Source organism: Entamoeba invadens (assembly GCF_000330505.1).
Source record: "Entamoeba invadens IP1 unplaced genomic scaffold scaff_1105074725183, whole genome shotgun sequence".
Classification (NCBI taxonomy): Eukaryota; Evosea; order Mastigamoebida; family Endamoebidae; genus Entamoeba; species Entamoeba invadens.
The window spans coordinates 126,013-145,642 of record NW_004443692.1 but is presented as its reverse complement, the minus strand read 5'-3'; the positions used below and the strand labels follow the sequence as shown (position 1 = coordinate 145,642).

General features: G+C 36.3%; 11 protein-coding genes across 11 annotated transcripts; 6 read left to right on the top strand and 5 right to left on the bottom strand.

Moving 5' to 3' along the window:
- Nucleotides 1–518: 518 nt before the first annotated feature.
- On the top strand, nucleotides 519–1,298 carry EIN_176400 (M-phase inducer phosphatase, putative; the record flags this gene model as incomplete). The annotated part of the gene is made up of 1 exon (XM_004260546.1): nucleotides 519–1,298. The coding sequence occupies one exon, from the start codon at nucleotides 519–521 to the stop codon at nucleotides 1,296–1,298; it is 780 nt and encodes a 259-aa protein (XP_004260594.1).
- A 1,636-nt stretch (nucleotides 1,299–2,934) lies between these two features.
- EIN_176390 (hypothetical protein) lies at nucleotides 2,935–4,194 on the top strand (the record flags this gene model as incomplete). The annotated part of the gene is made up of 1 exon (XM_004260545.1): nucleotides 2,935–4,194. The coding sequence occupies one exon, from the start codon at nucleotides 2,935–2,937 to the stop codon at nucleotides 4,192–4,194; it is 1,260 nt and encodes a 419-aa protein (XP_004260593.1).
- Nucleotides 4,195–4,279: 85 nt separating this feature from the next.
- On the bottom strand, nucleotides 4,280–6,295 carry EIN_176380 (calmodulin, putative; the record flags this gene model as incomplete). The annotated part of the gene is made up of 1 exon (XM_004260544.1): nucleotides 4,280–6,295. The coding sequence occupies one exon, from the start codon at nucleotides 6,293–6,295 to the stop codon at nucleotides 4,280–4,282; it is 2,016 nt and encodes a 671-aa protein (XP_004260592.1).
- A 605-nt stretch (nucleotides 6,296–6,900) lies between these two features.
- EIN_176370 (hypothetical protein) lies at nucleotides 6,901–7,767 on the bottom strand (the record flags this gene model as incomplete). Its single annotated transcript, XM_004260543.1, has 1 exon — nucleotides 6,901–7,767. The coding sequence occupies one exon, from the start codon at nucleotides 7,765–7,767 to the stop codon at nucleotides 6,901–6,903; it is 867 nt and encodes a 288-aa protein (XP_004260591.1).
- A 615-nt stretch (nucleotides 7,768–8,382) lies between these two features.
- Nucleotides 8,383–9,354, top strand: EIN_176360 (hypothetical protein; the record flags this gene model as incomplete). Its single annotated transcript, XM_004260542.1, has 1 exon — nucleotides 8,383–9,354. The coding sequence occupies one exon, from the start codon at nucleotides 8,383–8,385 to the stop codon at nucleotides 9,352–9,354; it is 972 nt and encodes a 323-aa protein (XP_004260590.1).
- A 144-nt stretch (nucleotides 9,355–9,498) lies between these two features.
- Nucleotides 9,499–10,380, bottom strand: EIN_176350 (impact, putative; the record flags this gene model as incomplete). The annotated part of the gene is made up of 1 exon (XM_004260541.1): nucleotides 9,499–10,380. The coding sequence occupies one exon, from the start codon at nucleotides 10,378–10,380 to the stop codon at nucleotides 9,499–9,501; it is 882 nt and encodes a 293-aa protein (XP_004260589.1).
- Nucleotides 10,381–10,722: 342 nt separating this feature from the next.
- EIN_176340 (hypothetical protein) lies at nucleotides 10,723–11,943 on the top strand (the record flags this gene model as incomplete). The annotated part of the gene is made up of 2 exons (XM_004260540.1): nucleotides 10,723–11,445; nucleotides 11,524–11,943. The coding sequence occupies 2 exons, from the start codon at nucleotides 10,723–10,725 to the stop codon at nucleotides 11,941–11,943; spliced, it is 1,143 nt and encodes a 380-aa protein (XP_004260588.1).
- An 833-nt stretch (nucleotides 11,944–12,776) lies between these two features.
- On the top strand, nucleotides 12,777–14,072 carry EIN_176330 (hypothetical protein; the record flags this gene model as incomplete). The annotated part of the gene is made up of 1 exon (XM_004260539.1): nucleotides 12,777–14,072. One exon carries the CDS (start codon nucleotides 12,777–12,779, stop codon nucleotides 14,070–14,072), a length of 1,296 nt encoding a protein of 431 aa, XP_004260587.1.
- Nucleotides 14,073–14,124: 52 nt separating this feature from the next.
- EIN_176320 (hypothetical protein) lies at nucleotides 14,125–15,070 on the bottom strand (the record flags this gene model as incomplete). Its single annotated transcript, XM_004260538.1, has 2 exons — nucleotides 14,125–14,164; nucleotides 14,187–15,070. 2 exons carry the CDS (start codon nucleotides 15,068–15,070, stop codon nucleotides 14,125–14,127), a joined length of 924 nt encoding a protein of 307 aa, XP_004260586.1.
- A 149-nt stretch (nucleotides 15,071–15,219) lies between these two features.
- On the top strand, nucleotides 15,220–16,185 carry EIN_176310 (hypothetical protein; the record flags this gene model as incomplete). The annotated part of the gene is made up of 1 exon (XM_004260537.1): nucleotides 15,220–16,185. The coding sequence occupies one exon, from the start codon at nucleotides 15,220–15,222 to the stop codon at nucleotides 16,183–16,185; it is 966 nt and encodes a 321-aa protein (XP_004260585.1).
- Nucleotides 16,186–16,267: 82 nt separating this feature from the next.
- EIN_176300 (DNA repair protein xp-E, putative) lies at nucleotides 16,268–19,273 on the bottom strand (the record flags this gene model as incomplete). Its single annotated transcript, XM_004260536.1, has 1 exon — nucleotides 16,268–19,273. One exon carries the CDS (start codon nucleotides 19,271–19,273, stop codon nucleotides 16,268–16,270), a length of 3,006 nt encoding a protein of 1,001 aa, XP_004260584.1.
- Between the last annotated feature and the right edge of the window lie 357 nt (nucleotides 19,274–19,630).

Below are 19,630 nucleotides of genomic sequence, written 5' to 3'. Positions count from 1 at the left end.
AACGACTTGTTAATTAATGAATTTTTAAATTATTCAAAGAAAAACTATTGTAAAAAAAGGGAAATAACATGATACAACCGAGTTATTTATTTAAAGGGTTGTTTCTTCATTTTTGCCAGTTTAAAAAATTAAGTCTAAAAAAACGACGAGCTAAAAGGGGGAAATATTCCTCGTTCTTCTTTTTTTTTGTTGAAAAGTTAGTATTGATTTTTTTTTCAAAATTATGTTTGATTGTCATAAATTAACATCTATCCCGTGTTTACTCATAAGTAAGAACCATAAGTGTTTTGTTTGTTGTAATGTTGATTACAATCTTCAGTATAGTCTATATCATCGTTTTGTAAGTAATACATGAATTACGAAGATATCTAATAATTAAAACGTTTAATAGGACAGTGAATGCCGCCTGTGTTAGACCAATCAGAATCCACTGAAAGGTCGAAAATATAGTGATGGGCAAGGCTCCAAAAATACAGTTTTCTAAATAAATGTTTGGCAACTAAATAACCCAGGCAGCCATGCGCGTCACTTTCACACCAACACGTACACGGGCATTTACTCGGCTGCCAAGCGCTGAGTCCCGCTCCCCAAGTCCTTTTGCAACTCCCCGGTCGTCCATGAGTTGTACGACTCCGATTTCTCCCGACTTTGCAGAGGATTCAGAACCTCTTTTTATATCTAAGACACCAGAGTCCATCTTTTTTCTTAATAAAGAAAGGATGTTGTCATCAACTTATTCCAGTCCTTCTTTGTCACCAGAATTGGACTTTACTTGTGAAACCCCATTCCTATTACAGTACATTAAACCACATGAAGTGAATGAAATGATAACTAATAATAATAATCTTACATTCATCGACTGTAGATATCCATACGAATACAACGCAGGTAAAGTCATAAATTCAGTTAATATCTGGAACGAAAAACTGTTGAAGGAATACTTCCTCTTCCAAAGAAATCAAACAATTCATAACACCGTTGTTTTCTATTGTGAATTCTCGGGACAAAGAGCACCAACCCTGGCTAAAAAATTACACAGTATGGATAGAAAGACTAATGGACCCAATTTACTATTTCCAGATATATATGTGGTGGACGGTGGGTTCTTAAGTTTGTTTGATAAACTGAAACACCTCTGCGTTGGATGCTATCTGCCAATGCTCGACCAAAAGTATCAAAACGAAATGAGGAAGTGTCAAACTATTTCAAATGCTAATAAAAGAAAGAGACAACAATTTAACTTTGCAAGCCTCTCAATGTCTTATAATGTCCAAAACCCGCACGATTCTTTTCATTAAAAATCAGTCAAATTCATGAAATACACATCATAAATCAATTCATTTATTTTTACTATTCGGTTTTATCCATTTATTTATTGATTCGCTTTCATATTAAAATGTTACCTCTTTGTTGCTATCTCTGTTTTTAGCTACTTTTTCGTTATTTTTTTGAATTAAAACAATTCCAGTGTTTCTATGTATTTCATTGTTTATTTTATCAAAGTTAATAGGATTATCATATATTTATTTATAGAACAAAACTACACTAAAATTGTCTTTTTTTATGCCCACTGTTTATTGAAAATCCAAACCAATTTCACAAAACATTATCAAATTAATTTTATATTACAAAGATTGTTGAGTCATTTGAGTTGGTTTATTTTTGATTGTTATTATTTTTTTTACACAAAAAAATGTAAATTACTTCTCAAACAACTCATTTGATAAAGAAGTTAAATAAACTACTTCGTTTCTTTATTGAAATGTCATATGAATTTAAATTTAATAATTTATAAGACTGCTCGTTATATTATTCTTCATGTTTAATTAACATGATCTTTGAAAAAGTTTATTGTCAATCTTATTTTATTATTATTCAGATTTGTTGTAAAATAGTGATCTTTCGTTTTTTTTGTTATGTTATAAAATGAAAGATTTTAATAAATTCAATCGTTAATCATTGAATTATTTTTAAAAACAATGTGATTATTAAATTAATAAAAAATTATTTTTTATTATACTTTTTGTGTTTAAATGTAAAAAAATTGGATTTATAAGCTAAATTTAACCTTACGATTTTTTTTTCTTTTATAAAACATTTTTTTAGAAAAAAAAATGTTTTGTTGATGAAAACTCCAACACCGTTGGTATTTTAATTAAAACATTTCCAAAAATTGAAGAAAAAAGGAAAACCAATAAATTATTGTTTGCGCGATTGGTTTGTTTACTGTTTACATTTCAAAAGAGTCGCCATAAGGTAAGTTTTTTTTTGTATATCATACCAAGTTCAAAAAAAATAAAATTTGTGTTTTATTTAAAACAGTAACAGTATTGTATGGTTGATGATATTTTTAAGTACTTAACTTCTGTTTTATTTTTTTTTATAATGTTTTTATAAGATTTATTTTTCAATGATTGTTATTATTTATTTTTTATTTTTTAGACTAATATTCAATTCAAGTTGTTTATTTTTCATGATAGTCTCCGTCTTATATATTCAATATTGTAAAATTACATGAAAATAATAATAATACATATATGTAAGATAAAACTTTTGTTATGTTTTGACCAAAATTATGTTATTTTTTATATTATATTTAATAATTATATTTTTTATAAAATGAAATTAAATGAATTTATTACTTATTAATAAATTACAATAATTAGTCTTATAATGTTTTATATTTATATATGTTTTATTTTAATTTCTAATTTATTTATTTTTATTAAAAAATAATGTTTACAGACTGACATATATTTTTTTTGTTTGTTATATATTTAAGTATATTTTATTAACTGTATAGTATTTATTTCTTTTTAATAAATATATAATAAAATGTCTTATATATTTCTTTTAAAAATAAGTTAATAACATAACTAATGATTTCCTTGGATTATTTAAAAAAATATTTCAAAAAACTTGTAAAGTAATAACATGAGTAACAGAGAGGAAGACAATAAAAAAGAAGAAAACAGTTTTTTGCGAGACTTGGGAATGGGAGACACAGACCCTTATATATCTTCAGCAAGCGCGTATGGTATGACTGACGCATATATGGACCCCTATTCAATGAATCAGATGGTGCCACAATACCCTCAAACTTCACTTCCTCAACAATTTGTGCAACCAACAACTCAATCTGCTATACCAGCGCAACAAGTGAGTGTACAACCTTCAGTCATACAACAACCAGAAGTACAACAACCAAATGAAACACCACAAAACAATACTATTCAGGACATTCCAAGTGCACCAAACGCCCCAATCGTTCCAACACCAATGGAGGTCCACCAACCAACAGTACCACAACAAGTTACTCCATCAGAGCAAGTAACACAGCAACAGCCAATTGTGCCAATGGAAGAAATTTTACCAGTGCCACAAGAACAATCCCAACCAACACAAATCACTGAACAAACTCCACAAAAACAAGTGGAAGTCCAAACCATGATGGAGGAAGTCCCAATAAACAAGGACACCATTGTGGAGCAAGAAGACGCGAACGAAAAGATGTCAGAGGACGATGACGAGTATAACGAGGAAGACGCAAAGAAATTTTATTGTGAAGAAAAGCCGCTCCACAAACTTCCACATCCCCTTCAAATCTTAGAGCAGCGACGCCCAGGAAAAGATGTGCGCAAAGAATTGAAAAATCCAAATGGGATGATCGAATTGTTTTCCAACGTTGTCTTTGTTGCGAATTTACCGGAGAACACAACCGAACAGAGTATAACTACATTACTGGGCACCAAGTACCCACTGAAGCGAATTAAACTGTTTGCAGACAAGCACCACTGTTTCATAACATTTTACACCCGAACAACCGCAATGGAAGCATTCAGATTTTTTGCAACGACCGAGACAGCAAAGGGGGTGTACTACAAAGTCTCGTGGGGAAGGGAGTACTGTATGAAGGGGCAATTGTTTGACGAAAAGTACGGGAGGTGCACACTCAATGCAGACAACATTCCAGACGACATTATAGTCTGTTTTGATCACTCGTATGTGATGGCCGAAGATCTTCAACTTGTTTACGGTAAAATCTGTCCACAGGCATATTTGCTCAAACTTGCGGATGAGGAAAGACATAGAGAGAAAGTTGTTGACAACAAAAAGGACTTCAGAGAAGGGTATGACCCACGAAACCAACAAAGAGACTCGAGAGATCAAAAAAGAAGAGACTATAGAGGATAACCTAATTTGAATGTTTTATTAATAGGTATTAATTAGTATTTTCTATACCAATTTTCAAGATTCGACTCAAGTAAATAAGAAGAAATCAAATATCGTCAGTGTCTATGTTCTTGCCACAAAAAGCGAGGACAAACTCATTAAGGCCGATAGAATCGCTGTGGTCGCTGTCATACTTTTCCATGAAGTTGATCGCAGATTCTTTCCAGCCTATCTTCCCAAGAAACTCGGTGATCACCTTTTTGGAAAGCTTGTCTGTCTTGTCTTTGTCCATCATTGAGAATAACTCGATGTATATTGAGTCCAAATCAAATTGCCCATCGTCGTCGATGTAATACTCGAACAAGCAGAAGAATTGAATGAACTCCGATTCGGAGAGTTTGTCGTCTTTATTCTCGTCACACACATAAAACATCGCCTTCAAACACATGTAATTCGTTTCGGGTAGTTCTCCAACGATGGAAACGATGTACTTGACTACTTCAGACAGCTCCAACGAATTCGAAGAGTCTTTGTCTATCAAGCGGAACGTCTTTTTGATCTGCTTTTTGGCTTTTCTGTCCTTTTCTTCTTCTGTATCATCCAACTTGACTTGGTCCAATTGCATGAAGTAACACATGTATTCATCTAAAGACAGTTGGTTCTTCCCACCCTCGTCATATGATCGAACTAAATCTTCGGCGTCTTCGTGTGACAAAGTAGTTCCATCTATCTGTTGCACTAAAAATGCTAATTCGTTGCAATCAATCAGCCCGTCATGATCCCCATCAGCAATATGGAAAAAGACTTCATACATGTCGCGCTCTTCAATGACCTTTCCTCTCATACATTGCTCTATCGCACTTATCAATATGACAAATTCATCGCAATCAAGTTTATCATCGCAGTCGATGTTCCCGACTTTAAAAATGACTTCCATTGCACCCTTCAGTGCTTTTGTGTTACTCTCCCCAATGACCTTTTCAATCGCAATTTTGAGTGTTGGTAAATCCATTTTCTCGCTTGGACACAACTCTTTAAACATCGCAACAAATTCAGGCCTTTCGACTGTCTTGCGAATTAATTTTGAACACTCCTTTTTCTCGCTTTGTAACGTCCTCACATTCTTCAATTGGTTCTGCGGTTGCACCGAATCAAATTTCAAGTCGCTTTGTGACTTCGCAACCAAATTATTCAAAAAGTATTTTGGAACATCCGACTTTGACAGTCCGTTCGTCAGCACTATGAACTCGTCGATTTGTAAAACACCGTCTCCGTTGGTGTCCAACTTTTTAATTGTTTCTTTGACAGACTCTTTTTTCGTGTCGAGTCCAGACTTCCTCAAAAAGCGTGAGAATTCCTTTGGGTTTAAAAATCCAGAGCAGTTGATGTCTAATATCCTGAACGCGACGACGTTCAAGGAGAAGTTGCTTGTCCCGACCTTTTGCGTGACAAACAGAATCTGACTGCACAAGTACGTGAACTCGCTTTGGTTGAATTTGTGGACTTTACTCGTATCGACCAACTTAACGACGACACTCAACACCGATGCGTTTGTGATTGAAAATTGCTTTTGAATAGCTTTGACTGCGTTCTCGTCGGTCAAGTAGTTCTGTCCATTTGCAAACTGAGAGAAGAGAATGGCAAATGACCAAGTGTTAACGATTGCAGTGATGACTTCCTTGTCCAGCACTGACTCTTTTACAACTTGGTAGACTGCTAAGAATTCATCTATTGAATAATAGTTGTCGCTTGTAGCGTTCGCCGCATCAACCAATTTTTTCACTTGTTTTGCTTTCTCTTTTGGAGTGACAGAAAGGAAGTACTTTTTCGCGTCAGATATCTTCAGCATCATATTCCCGTTGATGTCGAGTCCGATGAATATCAATGCTACTGCGTGTGCAGTTGTTATAGACCCATACGCAAAAGTAAACGCGTCAAGGTACTGACATAGTTTCGTGTACTTCTTTAAGTCAAATTTGTCTTGAACAAATGCGGGGACGATAACGTCGAGAAGCTCTGAGCTCTTCAGCAAAAAGTTCTCGTTGAGGCGCTTGACAATTTCTTCCGTCGTCACCAATTTAGAGAATGATGTATATTGGTCGATATATAACTCTCGAGACATACTGTTTTTATAGTTTGTATTTGGTTCTTTTTTAATACTACTTAATGGATCTTTGCTCAACAAAAAAGAACTATTCAAAACTATTACTTTAGTATTAGTAAATCATTTGTCTTCTTTGCTTATTTTCTATCCCGATTATTTACAGATAAAGATTGTAAATTGATATCCTTAATTCCAACGCATTCTTTATTATGATGTTTCGAGATACCTCTTTCAATCTCACTTCTTTCATTATTTGTTTACTAAATCCACGTGGTTATATTATTAATAAATATAGTTTATTTTACTTTAATTGTACTATAACAAAATAATTGATGAGAGTATCTATGTATCTCAAAGTTGTGTTTGAAACAACCAACGCTTCTTAGAACTCAAACTATTTGACATATCAAATACCACAACTCTTTATTTGTCAATTACATTTGTATGAAAAAACGATGAGCCAAATGTTAATATATATAGTAAATAAACTATAATACTATAATATACTCGATGACAAACAACATTTACTAAAAATATAGTAAATCAATTCTAAAATAAGAATGGTACTATTTATAATATAATTGAATTATATTTGAAACTATAGTAGCTTAAGTAAAAATACCTCAATCCTGGAATTTTGGTTTCTTCTTCTGGAATCGAGTGTGGTGTTTTCTTTCTTGAGTGTGTTGTTGTCCCAAAGTTTGTTCGCCAACTTTTCCATTTGCCAGTTTTTTGTCGACTTCCTCATTCTCCTCGTCACTGTTATTGTCATTTCTTCTATCAAACTGCATTGGAGAAGGATTCTGTTGTTGTGGGAATTGCCCGTATTGATTTTGTTGTTGAGGGAATTGGACACCGAACTGTTGTTGAGAGAAGGGTTGTTGTTGCTGTTGTTGACATTGTTGATGGAAAGGAGGGAATTGTTGGGGGAACATCATTGGTTGATATTGGAAAGGGTTACACATAGGAAATGGTTGATACATAGGAAGAGGGCCATAAGGCGAGAAAACTGGGGGATGTCCCGGGAATGGTTCGAACATATGTCCTCGCATTCTTCTCATCCACCAAGGACGTGGATTTTGGAAGTCATAACCTTTCGAGTGTTTCTTCATTTCTTTCATCCACCATTCGTCACATCCTTTCTTCTCTTTTTTAGACTTCTTCTCTTTGTGTCGCTTCGTCGACTTCTTCTCATCTTTCTGTTCGGTACAACCCTTTTCTTCTTTAGAATTTGTATCACTATCATCTTCACTATCGTCTTGGGAAGTTAAAGCAGTATCCGTACTTAATGTTTTACTGTCTTCTTTCTCACTTTTCTCAGCATTCATTCGGGAGACACGGAAGGCTATGTAATCCTCAATCACCTTTTGCTGCTCGGAAGTAAGTGCCTTTTTTAAATTGTTGTATTGAACCTCAACATCACTTTCGGGTATCGTGTCGTCGTGGCACAATTGTTCATTTGGGTTGTGTTCTGTTCTCGTTGACTCCATTCTCACTTCTGATTTTGAGTTTAAAAAATGTGGTGTAAATTTACAACCAATCCGATTTACTCAAATTCAGAAGTCCCATTTCTTACGGATTATTCAAAACTTTTTTTTACGGGGTTTTCCCTTTTTGTTAGTAATTTATACCGAGTTATTTGCTCATTACTATTTCGAGATTGAAAAACGCACTTTTAAAATCAGCCTATCATCCTTTTCTTTTTTTATATATAATTTGTAAATAAGATTTAATAACATCGTTGTTTTTGTTTTTTTGTTAATAGATTGGTATTATAGTAATTTATAATATATTTGTCATATCTTTATTGCTATTTTTGTAACTATATTTTTATTCTATTTATATTATTGGTCTTATTCATATTAACTTAATTACAATTATTAATTATTGTAATAATTAATTATTAATTATTATTTGAACTATTCATTTAAATAATGATAATTAATTTTTAAATCAATTGCATAACTATTTTATTATAGTAAAATTTATAATTGAATTATTAATACAATTTAGATTTTAAAAAAATTTGTTGAATTATAAAAATGTTATATAAAATGTTATACCATTCAATGATAAAGCAAACAAAAAGAACTACAAAAAACAAAATGGACGAGTCATTCACAGTTCCGGACACCACGATCATTTCCTTTCGAACAGTTGAGTTAGAGTCTAAAGGTTTTATGAGTATAGTAGACACTGGTTCTGATATAGTACAAACGTTTAGTATGATTATTCATAGTCCATGTCAACAGCTCGTTCACTTCTTTACTTCTGGATTTTTTTGGAGTGTTTTGTTTCTGATAGTATCGCTCTTTGTGAACGCGTTGTTTCAAGCCCTTACTGATATGTATTATATTCGATGGCTTTCTGGTCATCCCGAAGTCCCAAAGAATTACACTTTACTTGATTTGGGGAATGACTATCTTCCATTTATCGACATCCCTTACATTCCTTCTTATATTATGTTGTTTGTATTGACATTTACATTCCTCAGATTCTTCTTCACTCCTTATCGAGTCATCATAGTCAAACGATTTTTCTTGTTGCAAGGTGTTATCTTTATGTTGCGATCACTCAGTATCTTCTCTACCTATTTACCTTCCCCTGTGCCTTGTAAGGCAAACAACACTGACTCCTTCTTTACTTATTCATTCAAAATATTTTTCGGGGAAAGGTCGTGCCACGACCTTATGTTTTGTCCACACACCGCAGCTCTCTTTTTGTGCGCGATGTTTTGGTATCACTACGACGAAAAAGCACCACTGTGGCATATCGCAGTCTGCGACGATATATCTCCCGCGGTCAATCAAATTGGATATCCATTACGATTCACTTTAATCAAAGCAATCATATTAGTCTTTACAACAGCAGCTTCTGTCGTGTTCGTGATGTGTAGAAGACATTATACTATTGACATTTACATCGCAGCTCTGATCGCGGTGTTACTTTTTAAATTCTACCACCACTACATACTGTTTTGTAACACAAGAGACAATTGGATAAACGCGTTTGTCAGGTGGTTCGAAGCTGATGCTCCAGATATTCCGTGCCTCGTTGACTTGTCTCACCGACAATAATGTTTAGTTTAACTGAGACAAAACTGTTCTTAAAATAGAATCAATGAACTATAATTTAACTATTAATAAACTATCATGTAACTTCGTTAAACAAATAAATTATTAATTAATTATAAATTAACTATATAATTATAGTAAATAGTGTTATTTGTGTTTCTTTGGTTTTTCGTTGCGATCGACTAAGTTGTTTGCAAAAAGTGCATCTCTGGCAGTGTTAACGATGTGCTTGAACCTGTCTGGCCCTAATAAAATACCCCCGAACCATCGCGACACCATAACGCAAACGTTCTCTGCATTGATCTGTTCGAGCATTCTTAGCAACTCTTTTCCAGCCGCGTGTTCGCCGTCATCGTCAAAATCACAAGAAATAGTTCCGTTGATATTAATACGGTACGCTTGTATGTTGTGAGTTGCGATGGAGATCTTCTTGTTCTTCCACAACTCATCAAAGACAAGTTGGGTTTCTTTTTCGGAGTGAACCCGGGCTACAAAAGCAATGAACTTGCTTTTGCGGTCGACTAATGGCACTCCTGCGAAGACTTTTATACCAGATATTTCCAGGGTTTTCGCAAGATTGTCGTCATTCTCTCGCGCCATTCCGGCATTTTGGATGTCACTTTTCTTGTCACTTTCGAGATTGACGGGCGGTTCGTCGGGGTAAACTTTTGCGCTGATTGAAGAAAGAAAATCTGCCGCCATCAGCCTGTCAACCACTGGGAAAATGCACAACTCTCCTTTATATTCCGCCGAAATCCTTTCTGCCTCGTAAACAATACTATTGAGTTGTCCATCAGAAAGCCAATTTCGTTTTGTTTTCGCCATAAAAAGTGGAGACCCTTCGCTTGGGTAGCACGACGGTAATGTGTAAAACAAAATTATCATACATTGTGTTGAAAATGTTATACATATTCTGTACCTATTGGTGTCAATTTTATTGAAATTGATTTGATCGTTGTGATCATAAATGTTTCTCAACGTGTCATATTCATCGTTTTGTTGTTCAACATTGGCCCCCGTTTCGTCCATTCAATCAGTAAAAATGAGTTTACAACTTGGCAATAATAGTAGGGTTTATTATAATTAACTATAATAGTTGTCTGTCTTTTTATTTTTTCCAAATCAATTAATTTGAAATATATTTTTAATTAATCAAATTAATCAATAGTACCTTAATTATTAAGTTATAATTTAATACCATTAATATTATAAATATATTATAAACATATAGTAAACCCCCCAAAAAAGAAACGGTCTAGGTGTCTTACCTGAATTATAAAAAATAATAAAAACAATTATAGTAACTAGTAAAGACAAGACGTCATAGTATACTAAGTTTGTCAGAACTTGAAAACCTCAAACCATCCACCCATGTCCGAGCTTGGCTACACGGAGCCGCACAAGATTTTGGCGTATCAAGAAGTGAATTTTGGGACCGCAGTAGTACGTCGAGCTGTACTAGTACGTTCTGAATTACAAGATGATACCAAAGTGACACAATGTCCCTCGTTTACATTAGAGAAATACAACAAGTCCCACATCATAGCTTACGGTCAATGTCGACGTGACTCTCCATTGGAGACTCGACCTGGCAAAACAGTCTTGTCGGACATTTTTCTCATAAAATCGTCGACGTTGCCAGGGAAGGTATGGGTTCACAAGAAGTTATTAGGGAGTGAAGGAGATAAGACAGTGCAGACGCTCTTGACTAATAAGACTTTGTTTGTCACGCACCCGGGCATGGAGTCTGAGGTGACGCGCCCCGTAGTGAAGAGACCCCAAAAGGAAGTTCCTTCGTTAGTTTCTTTCCAAGTGAAAGGAGAGAAACAAATGAAGCCGATACCCTCATTAAAGGAATTGGGAGCTCCACTGACGACTCCAAGCGCAACGAGTTTTGGTAAAGCGGTGAAGAGTGAAAAAAGTGATAAAGTAAATATAGAACACGTCAAAATCACGCCAACACTCCCAACGACAGGGAAAACTATTAAACTGGAGACGTTAAAAGCGATGTTTGCGATTGGATCGGAGTCACTGGAACCATCACTGCTGTGTGTAAAACTGTTTGCGGAGTCTTTATTTTCGCCACTGAAACACGTTTGCTCTTCTTTGTGTTGAGTCAATTGGTTAAAACTAATAATAAACTAGTAATAAACTAATAATACTCACCACTAGTTTCCAACATCTATACCTCAGGCAGAAATGGCGGATTATACAACAGATATACTCAAGTTGATTGACACGACGTTTGTGAAACCGGACTCCGTGCTTTTGTCGTCACTGTTTATATTTGGGATCGAACTGGCACAAGTCAAACAAGTGTGGGAACAAAGGAAAATGAATCAAGAGGGCGTCAAAAAACTCATACAAGACATGACAAGGCAATTCCAAACGATTTCGTTTGTGTTCACCCCACAGATGAAACACATTGTGTCACTCATCTTTGAAAAATCAACAAAAGAAGAACCGTTCGATATTAGAGCGGAATTTCTGAACGTCACAGAATCGTTTGTGTGGGGCGAGAAAGAGGTCTCCCATCTCCACCAATCGTCAAAACCGACACCGATCGCGCGATTGAATGTCTTGCAAAAATAAGTTGTTTGTATCAATTTTTGTTATATAAAATGTTATTGTGCGATAATGGAAAACTCTCTTCGAAAACTGTAAAATGAAAGAATGAGCGCTGCAGAGAATCAACCAATACTTCCTAATGAGAATGTATATAAGGAGATGTACTGCTCGACCTGCAATAAAACAATCCATCCCAATACCGAATATAAAAATGGGAAATTCTCGATTGTATTAGCAGTGGTCTTGTTCGTGCTGGGGTGTCTGTGCTTTTTCTGGATACCTCTAGTCATCGACTCAACTAAAGACTTGGTCTACAAGTGCCCTCTCTGCAATAATGTACTGTGTGTCAAGACTAAGTAGTACAGAAGCCTCTTAAATTCATATGTTATGTCATTTTGAACTAGTCCTTGTTAGTAATAAACTAAAAAGATACTATTATTTTGAAGTACATTTTTTCATAGGACAAATACTATTTAATGTCTTATTATATTTCTTTGTGTGGTTAAAAAAACAAAGAACATTTTGGTGATGAGACATATAGTTTATTTTATTATAATAAATACCATTTGAATAATTTTAAAAATAAAAACAACTACAAAAAAACAACTATATATATATAGTTTATTTACAATTAAAGATGGTTTAACTAACTGTATGAATTTTCACAATTAAGAAAAGTCGCTGTGTCCAAATTTGCATTTTTACTTAAAACAATTATTAAGGAAATCACATTAATGACCATCTGATGAGTGAGATTATCACTTATAAAAAATTAATAAATTTAATTATTATAATAGAAATTGTCATTCGAATTATTTCTTTCCAGTTTAACTCAAAACCACACATTACACCCCACCATGTCATCCACCGATGGGGGGATATCCCCTGTTCCGTATTTTGTTCTCAAGGAAATTAGTCTTCGGAGTGACTTCCAAACGGTCCAGAAACTCAGTGCAATGTCTTCCACGACCAAGTCCTTGTTAATGGATCCCGACATTCTTTCTCAGCTGTCGCATCGAGACGTCCACACCCAAATCGACTTAGTTGATTGTCTTATAACCGCCCGACAACAACGCGACATGGCGAATCGGGAATACACTGACAAAATCAAATTGTGGAAATATAACTTTACCAAGCAACGGTATTACTGTGTGCAGAGTCTCTTCAGTAACATCTTCTGTGACACCTTCTCGTTATTCTGTGTGTTGTGCTTTTTCATCATACTTGGGTATTACCTTGATGGGAAATTGGGTACGATGTTCTATGGGATTCTAGTGTTATTCCCCGTAGTCCTTCACTATGGCATTTTCTCGCTCGTTGTTATCATCAACGCAAAGACGTATACTCCACGCAACGAGAGCGACAAGATCTATTCCTTATTTCTCGGCTGGCGAAATCTCTGTTCATCCGTCTTCATCGCACAATCGGTGCAATCGGTGGATCTCTCATTCTTCCTTCCCGTTATCATCGACTTGACATATGTAGTCGTGTGGGTGTGGTATATCTATCACTTCAATTTCGGTCTCGTGTTGCTTCCATATAGCATCTTCTGTGTGTTAAGAATTTTCGATGTCTTTGAATGCAAAAAGTCGTTTCGAATACTCTTCAGATGTTTTAAAGTTGTGAACGTCCCTTACAACATCTTTCTCAGTGGTCTTGTGATCTCTACAATGGTATATATATATACTGGTAACATCTTTCACTCGAATATATATATCATTGTGGTATCTCTCTTCACTACACTATTCATTCTTTCAAATTGCTTGTTGGCTATATTCATCCACTTCATTAGAAATAGACTGAACTCGACTCTTGTCACAGAACACTGTTATAATGTCGACAATTTACGATTCACATATCGCGCAGTATACTTATCAACTGTCGGGGGGATCACAGTAGTACTGGGTCTCATCACTACTATCCTCTCCCTTCAAATCAATGATAAGAAGAGGGAGATGTCTTACATCACCGCGTTCATTCCACTCCTCGCCGGAATGTCTTTGTCTTATTTGTGTGGGTTGGTCACCGTCCCTTGTTACCAAAAATACTGCTGTCCTTATCTCTGTCCAGACTCTTTCGGTGGACTGAAAACACTCTTCTGTTGCTCGTGGTGTGCTGTTCCTTACAAAGGAAACTACCAAAAATTGTATTGATTGCTGTGTATACTAGAACTTCTAATTAAAAAACTATTCAAGTCGGTTTAAACTATATAAAACCATTCTTTGTGATTCCGAGAAAGGGAAAACTATTGGTTAACTATAATAAACTATTGTTGGATAGAAAAGAGCAGCATCGGCTGATTTTTCAAGTAATCGAGTGCAACACAATTGAATTGAGTCTGCCCTCTAATGAAGTTTACTGCTGGGGCTCTTGTCTTGACATCTTCTATTGTTTGTATCTTTGGATCTTTATAAAGTTGAGTGAAAGAATGAACATGGCCAAATATACAGTAATCGGGTTGAGCTTGAACAATCATTTCTAAAATCTCATTTTGCGTTATGTTCTGGTCGCAAGGTGGGTGATGGATCATAAGAATGGTTTTAAGAGATCCCCGATGCTTTGAGAGCGTATTGAGAACAATCTCGAGATTGTGGGTTTCGTTTTCACAACGGTGGTCTTCAATTTTGGGATCATACATCTCTTCTTCAAACGTGTCGGAATATGCCGGCCAAAGATTAAAACGATAATCAGCAAGTTTCGTTCCAACAACTAATATATTCTCATCTTTGTAATAATTCGTCGAATCTAAAAAGAACATGTTTTTATATTTGAGCTGATAGTTTCGTTTTTGTGAAGTTGAGTAAGGCCACCACATGTCGTGGTTACCACACCCTATGATCTTAAACCCGGGGCGTTCCGACAGAAATTTCAGATCTAACAGCGGATTGCGGGTTGACATTGCCACGTCACCCGACACCAAAACGATGTCGTTTTGCGTTATTGAGGTGTCCCACGACTTTTTTAATTTTTTAATATAGTTTTCCCAACCATAAACCGCCATGTCTCGAGTTTTTAACAGAAATTGCTTTTTCTCTGGAACGGTGGCAGGTTTCTTGTGATTCCTTCCGTTTTTGACGTCAAAGATCAACTGGAGATTGAGATGAGTGTCTGACACCGCAAACACCCGTTTTGGAATTGGTGGAGAAGACATAAGCAACAATTTTTGAGTTATCAAACCTAATTCTTTTCATCTATTATATCTTTAGTATTAAATTATAATACTATTTCATTACTAGAAAAGATAATTAAAATGTAATAATTGTCATTTTTTCATTTTCGAAACGTGGTTGTAATTGCGGAATGATTCGGTTTATAGGGGTGGAATTTGGGAAGGAGTCAAAGAAAAAAACGATGTCTGCCAAATGCGTTCAGGAAGACAACGCACTCTTCAATGAGTACGTCAATTTTGACGACGCTCCAGACGTTCCAGACCTCGCAGTGACTCCCCAACGAGACGATGTTGTAGTGGAAGAAAAAACCGAACAAACAGCTCAAGACCCATCCCGCGACATTAAAGAGGAAGCTAACAGAGAGCGAATCACTCAACTTGAGAACTTGTCGCGCAACATGACTTTCGAGGAATTGAACGAAATTATGGTCGAGCTCCGTAATTACCAACGAGAGAGCCAAGTTGAAGGTATGAGCGTGCCCGTCATCACCGACCGTGATTTTGAAGGCATTTTCCTTATGGAGACCGCAAGTGACCCACGATACACACACTCTATTTCAAGTGGTGTTGATGTTTGGAGAAGAAAGGTTAACGGTAGCACGTGGAATGGGGTTGCCCGAGCTGTCATCCCGAACATTACGCCGAAACGGATGTGCGAGTTGTACTGGGACTATTCAATACGAAGAAGGTGGGACAGTTTTTACACAGTTATTGAAGATATAGAGATCCTGCCAAACGGAAACAAGGTTTCCAGAACCGCGACGTGGACACCAAAATTGTTTAAACAAAGAGATTATGTGCACGTCAGAGAAGTCATCGAGACAGACAATTGTTGTGTTGGTGTATACCTGCCTGCCGAACACAACAATGCACCAATCGACAACAAGAAATTCATCCGTGGATTGGTCAATTTCAGTGGGTTTGTCTTTAGAAAACAGGGAAACGATTGCTTGTGCACTTTGATGACGCAAACTGACATCACAATCGCCCTTCCAGACTTCATCATCACAAAGTTTATTGCCCTTGCAATTCGTTTGTACCTAAAATTGATGAAACAAGCAGCTTATAACGACCACGTGAGACAGTACAAGGCTTGATAATGTATTTTGTATTCTTATTAGTTTGACTTACTGAATTTGCTTCTTATTATGACCTGTCGAAACCAACAAATCAAATCACTCATTGAAATATATCGGAAAATATCTTCTTTATGCAGCCAACAAAAGTTGAGCGGTCTACACCGATTTTCTTGCAAAACGACGTCTGGCGTTCCAGTGGCCAATCCAAAATTGTTTCAATCTTGTCCCCGTCAATAAAGTTGGTCATCACCTCTTTTGTCTTTGTCCCAACAAACTGCCTCCAGTTGTCCTTAACAAGCATATCTTGTGCCTTTTTCAGTATTTGGTAGTCGTTGTCCGACAGACAAGAAATGTTGTACAACGCACCACTGACCCCGCCAAGTGTAACCCCCTTGTACAACGATTTTTCAACGAAGTTGATGCACTCACACACATGAATTTTACCGACACACTTCAAAAGATCTTCGATATACCAACGCTCTTCTCCACCTTTCACAAATATTTTGACATTTCCATCGACGTCACACGAAACGAACTTATTGGAGTCTCCATTCTCAATACACCCCACCGCATTCACCCAGGACACGGCAATATCAGTCCAAGCCTTTTCTGTCTGTGACAGGTCGTCGCTTTTACACACAAAGACTGTGACGGATTTCATGAAGTCACCGACGATGATGTAATCGCCAAGAACCTCCATACACACCCCAATCATATTCAACTCGATGATATTCCGTGGAAGAACAGACTCGTTGGTGATATCCATGACGTGTAAGTGTCGATTTATCAACGCCAAAACGTGTTGTTTGAATTTCTTAATAGCATACACAGCTCCTTCAAACTCATGCGTACACTTCAAAACAAGTTTGCCATCAACTTCCTCGGCGACCAACAGACGACCGACTGTTGGTTCAACTTCATTTTCCTTTATAATAGCTGTTCCGATGACATATAGATGTTCAGAAATGGTTTCCACGCACATACAAATCTCTTCGTCACACGAGAGCAACAAAAATTCGCTGGGGTACGACGCGCCATCTATTAAATTGAATAACTGGACTTTCTTTCCAACAAGAATACCATGAAGACCACTCACTCCAATTCTCCCATTCTGTTCGCCACTACTTTTCTTCTTGACAGAAAGTCGGGTGAGCGGTTCTAACTCGCCGATGACTAACCCTCGTGTGGTACTTATTATAACGCCATTGGTACCAATGTGGGTCTCTGAGATATCCGTCATATCTTCTACAGCAAGGGGGACAAGACCACTTGATTGAAGTGTGTACCCCTGGTCACTAATCACAAATATGACGTCATGGACTAATTTCAACTTAGTTGATTGACTCGATGGGAAAGAAAGGGTTTCGGTATTTTCGACTTGTTCGGGAATCACACCAGGAAGACCACTGAATTCATACACTTCGAGTTTCTCATCAAAAGCGACGTATAATTTATTTGCAAGTTGCAACACACTCCGCGAGATGTCACGCATTTTCAGTGTTTTCTCTATACACCCCGTTAAACTCAAAATTAATACATCACAACTCCACAACCCAACGACGATTTTTTGATCGACGTCAATACAAGTCGCTTGCTCTGTTAATCCACACAATTTAAAGATCTCTCGATTTTTATCCATTCGATACACAACGGATTCTTCAATGAAATAAATTGCCGTCTTTGTTAATTTACAGTGCGTCAGTTGGTGTGTTCTCGATGTATAAATTGGGGTGTACTTCTCTTCTTTTCTTACAAATACGCCACACTTTGTCACAACATAAAAGTCCTCAAGAATTTGGCCACTCCCATATACTTCGTCCAAATCAAAAGTTTCACGTTCTTTAATTTGTACTCCACTCTTTGTGTAACTTGCTTCAAACACTCTTTGTGTCTCTCCAGAGGTATAAATAACTTCTTTTCTTCCATTCGTCGACACATGAATCTTCCTCACATGTTCAAGAGAAGTGGACCCAAGTTCTTTCACTCCACTCCCTTTAAAGATGACACCAAGACACTCTTGACCTCCACCATTACAATTAATGACGTAATTCTCTTTGTTTTCAATCTTCTTCAAATCAGTGATCGGCCCACAGTTCTCCCACGTCTCGAAGATTTCCCCCGACACTCTCATCAAGTAACTCTTCCCCGAACTTGACCCAAAGAAGATGATATCTCCGCCAATTACGGAGACTGTTTGGGCAACACTCTCCGTACTTGGAAGAACGGAATATAAAATTTCACTCACAGAATTCTCCACACACACTTTCAGTTTAAGTAAATGGCACCCGGTATTTGAATCCGTCAATATTACCATGTCTTTATTTAAAAACGTCGTCGTAGTTATTCTATTCTTCCCTACATTAACTAAGACATGGTCCCCAGTTCCTGTAAAGTAACAGGCAGTCTCATCACTGATCACTAAGACTCCATTCACTCCATTGGGTAACCCTAAGACTAGACGTGTTGAAGATCCTACATTGGGTTGACTAAAAGTACTCTTCACGAAGTTCTGATGGTCATCGATAATATAAGTGTTGACGTGTCTTGTGTCGCGAGAATTTTCGTGTAAGAAGACTACAGTCTCTTGGTCAGCTATTGTGCAGAACGAGAAGTCGATAATCCGATTGATTGAGATCTTCGAGTTTGTCGCAAAGATCTTGTCCGAAGGGCGTTGGGGCAACTTCACGAATTTTATAAGTTGTTCGTAGATGTGTAGAAGTAAGTACTGCCCGTTCGGAGAGACAACCGCCTTCATCCCATAAAACGAAAGACGACCAAACGGGTCGGATAAAAATCCAGAAGACACAACATGGAGATTGGTTGTTAGTTTGATAACATCTATTTGCACAGAGGCAGTAACGACAATTATATACTCATCTTCATCTTTTACTGGCTTGTATTTGAGTAATACCTCAATTTTTGAAGGGTACCGTTTGGAGACCAAAAAGAGGAGACCTTCAGTGTTGATTTGATAGAACTCCAAGATGTTAAATTTACTCACTACTAAAATTTTGTGGGTTTGTGTCATTTGTGAAACAACTGAATGCGTGACAGCAGTCGGTGGGCAAAGAGTACTCAAGAAAAAATGATTTTGCATTTCGTCCATTCGAGTTGGTTATTAGATATTCAGATTTGAAATGATCGTGTTTTTCTTATTGTTGTATTATAATGAAACTATATTTGAGTAGTATAAGGTTTATTAAAATATTATAAGTTGATATTATTGAGTATAATAAATAACAAAATCTAAAATAATTAATTAAAAAAATATTTATTAAGTTATAACTAATTATTTATATAATGATAACTATTAATTAATGTTATATTTAAAGTTATTATTTTACTATTTATTTTATAGTTTTCAATTATGGCAAAATCAAATATAATATTATAAAGAGAAAGGACGGACATGGGGACGAAGGACGGGAATATAGGCCGAAGGACGTCCTTTGTGGTTTAGGGA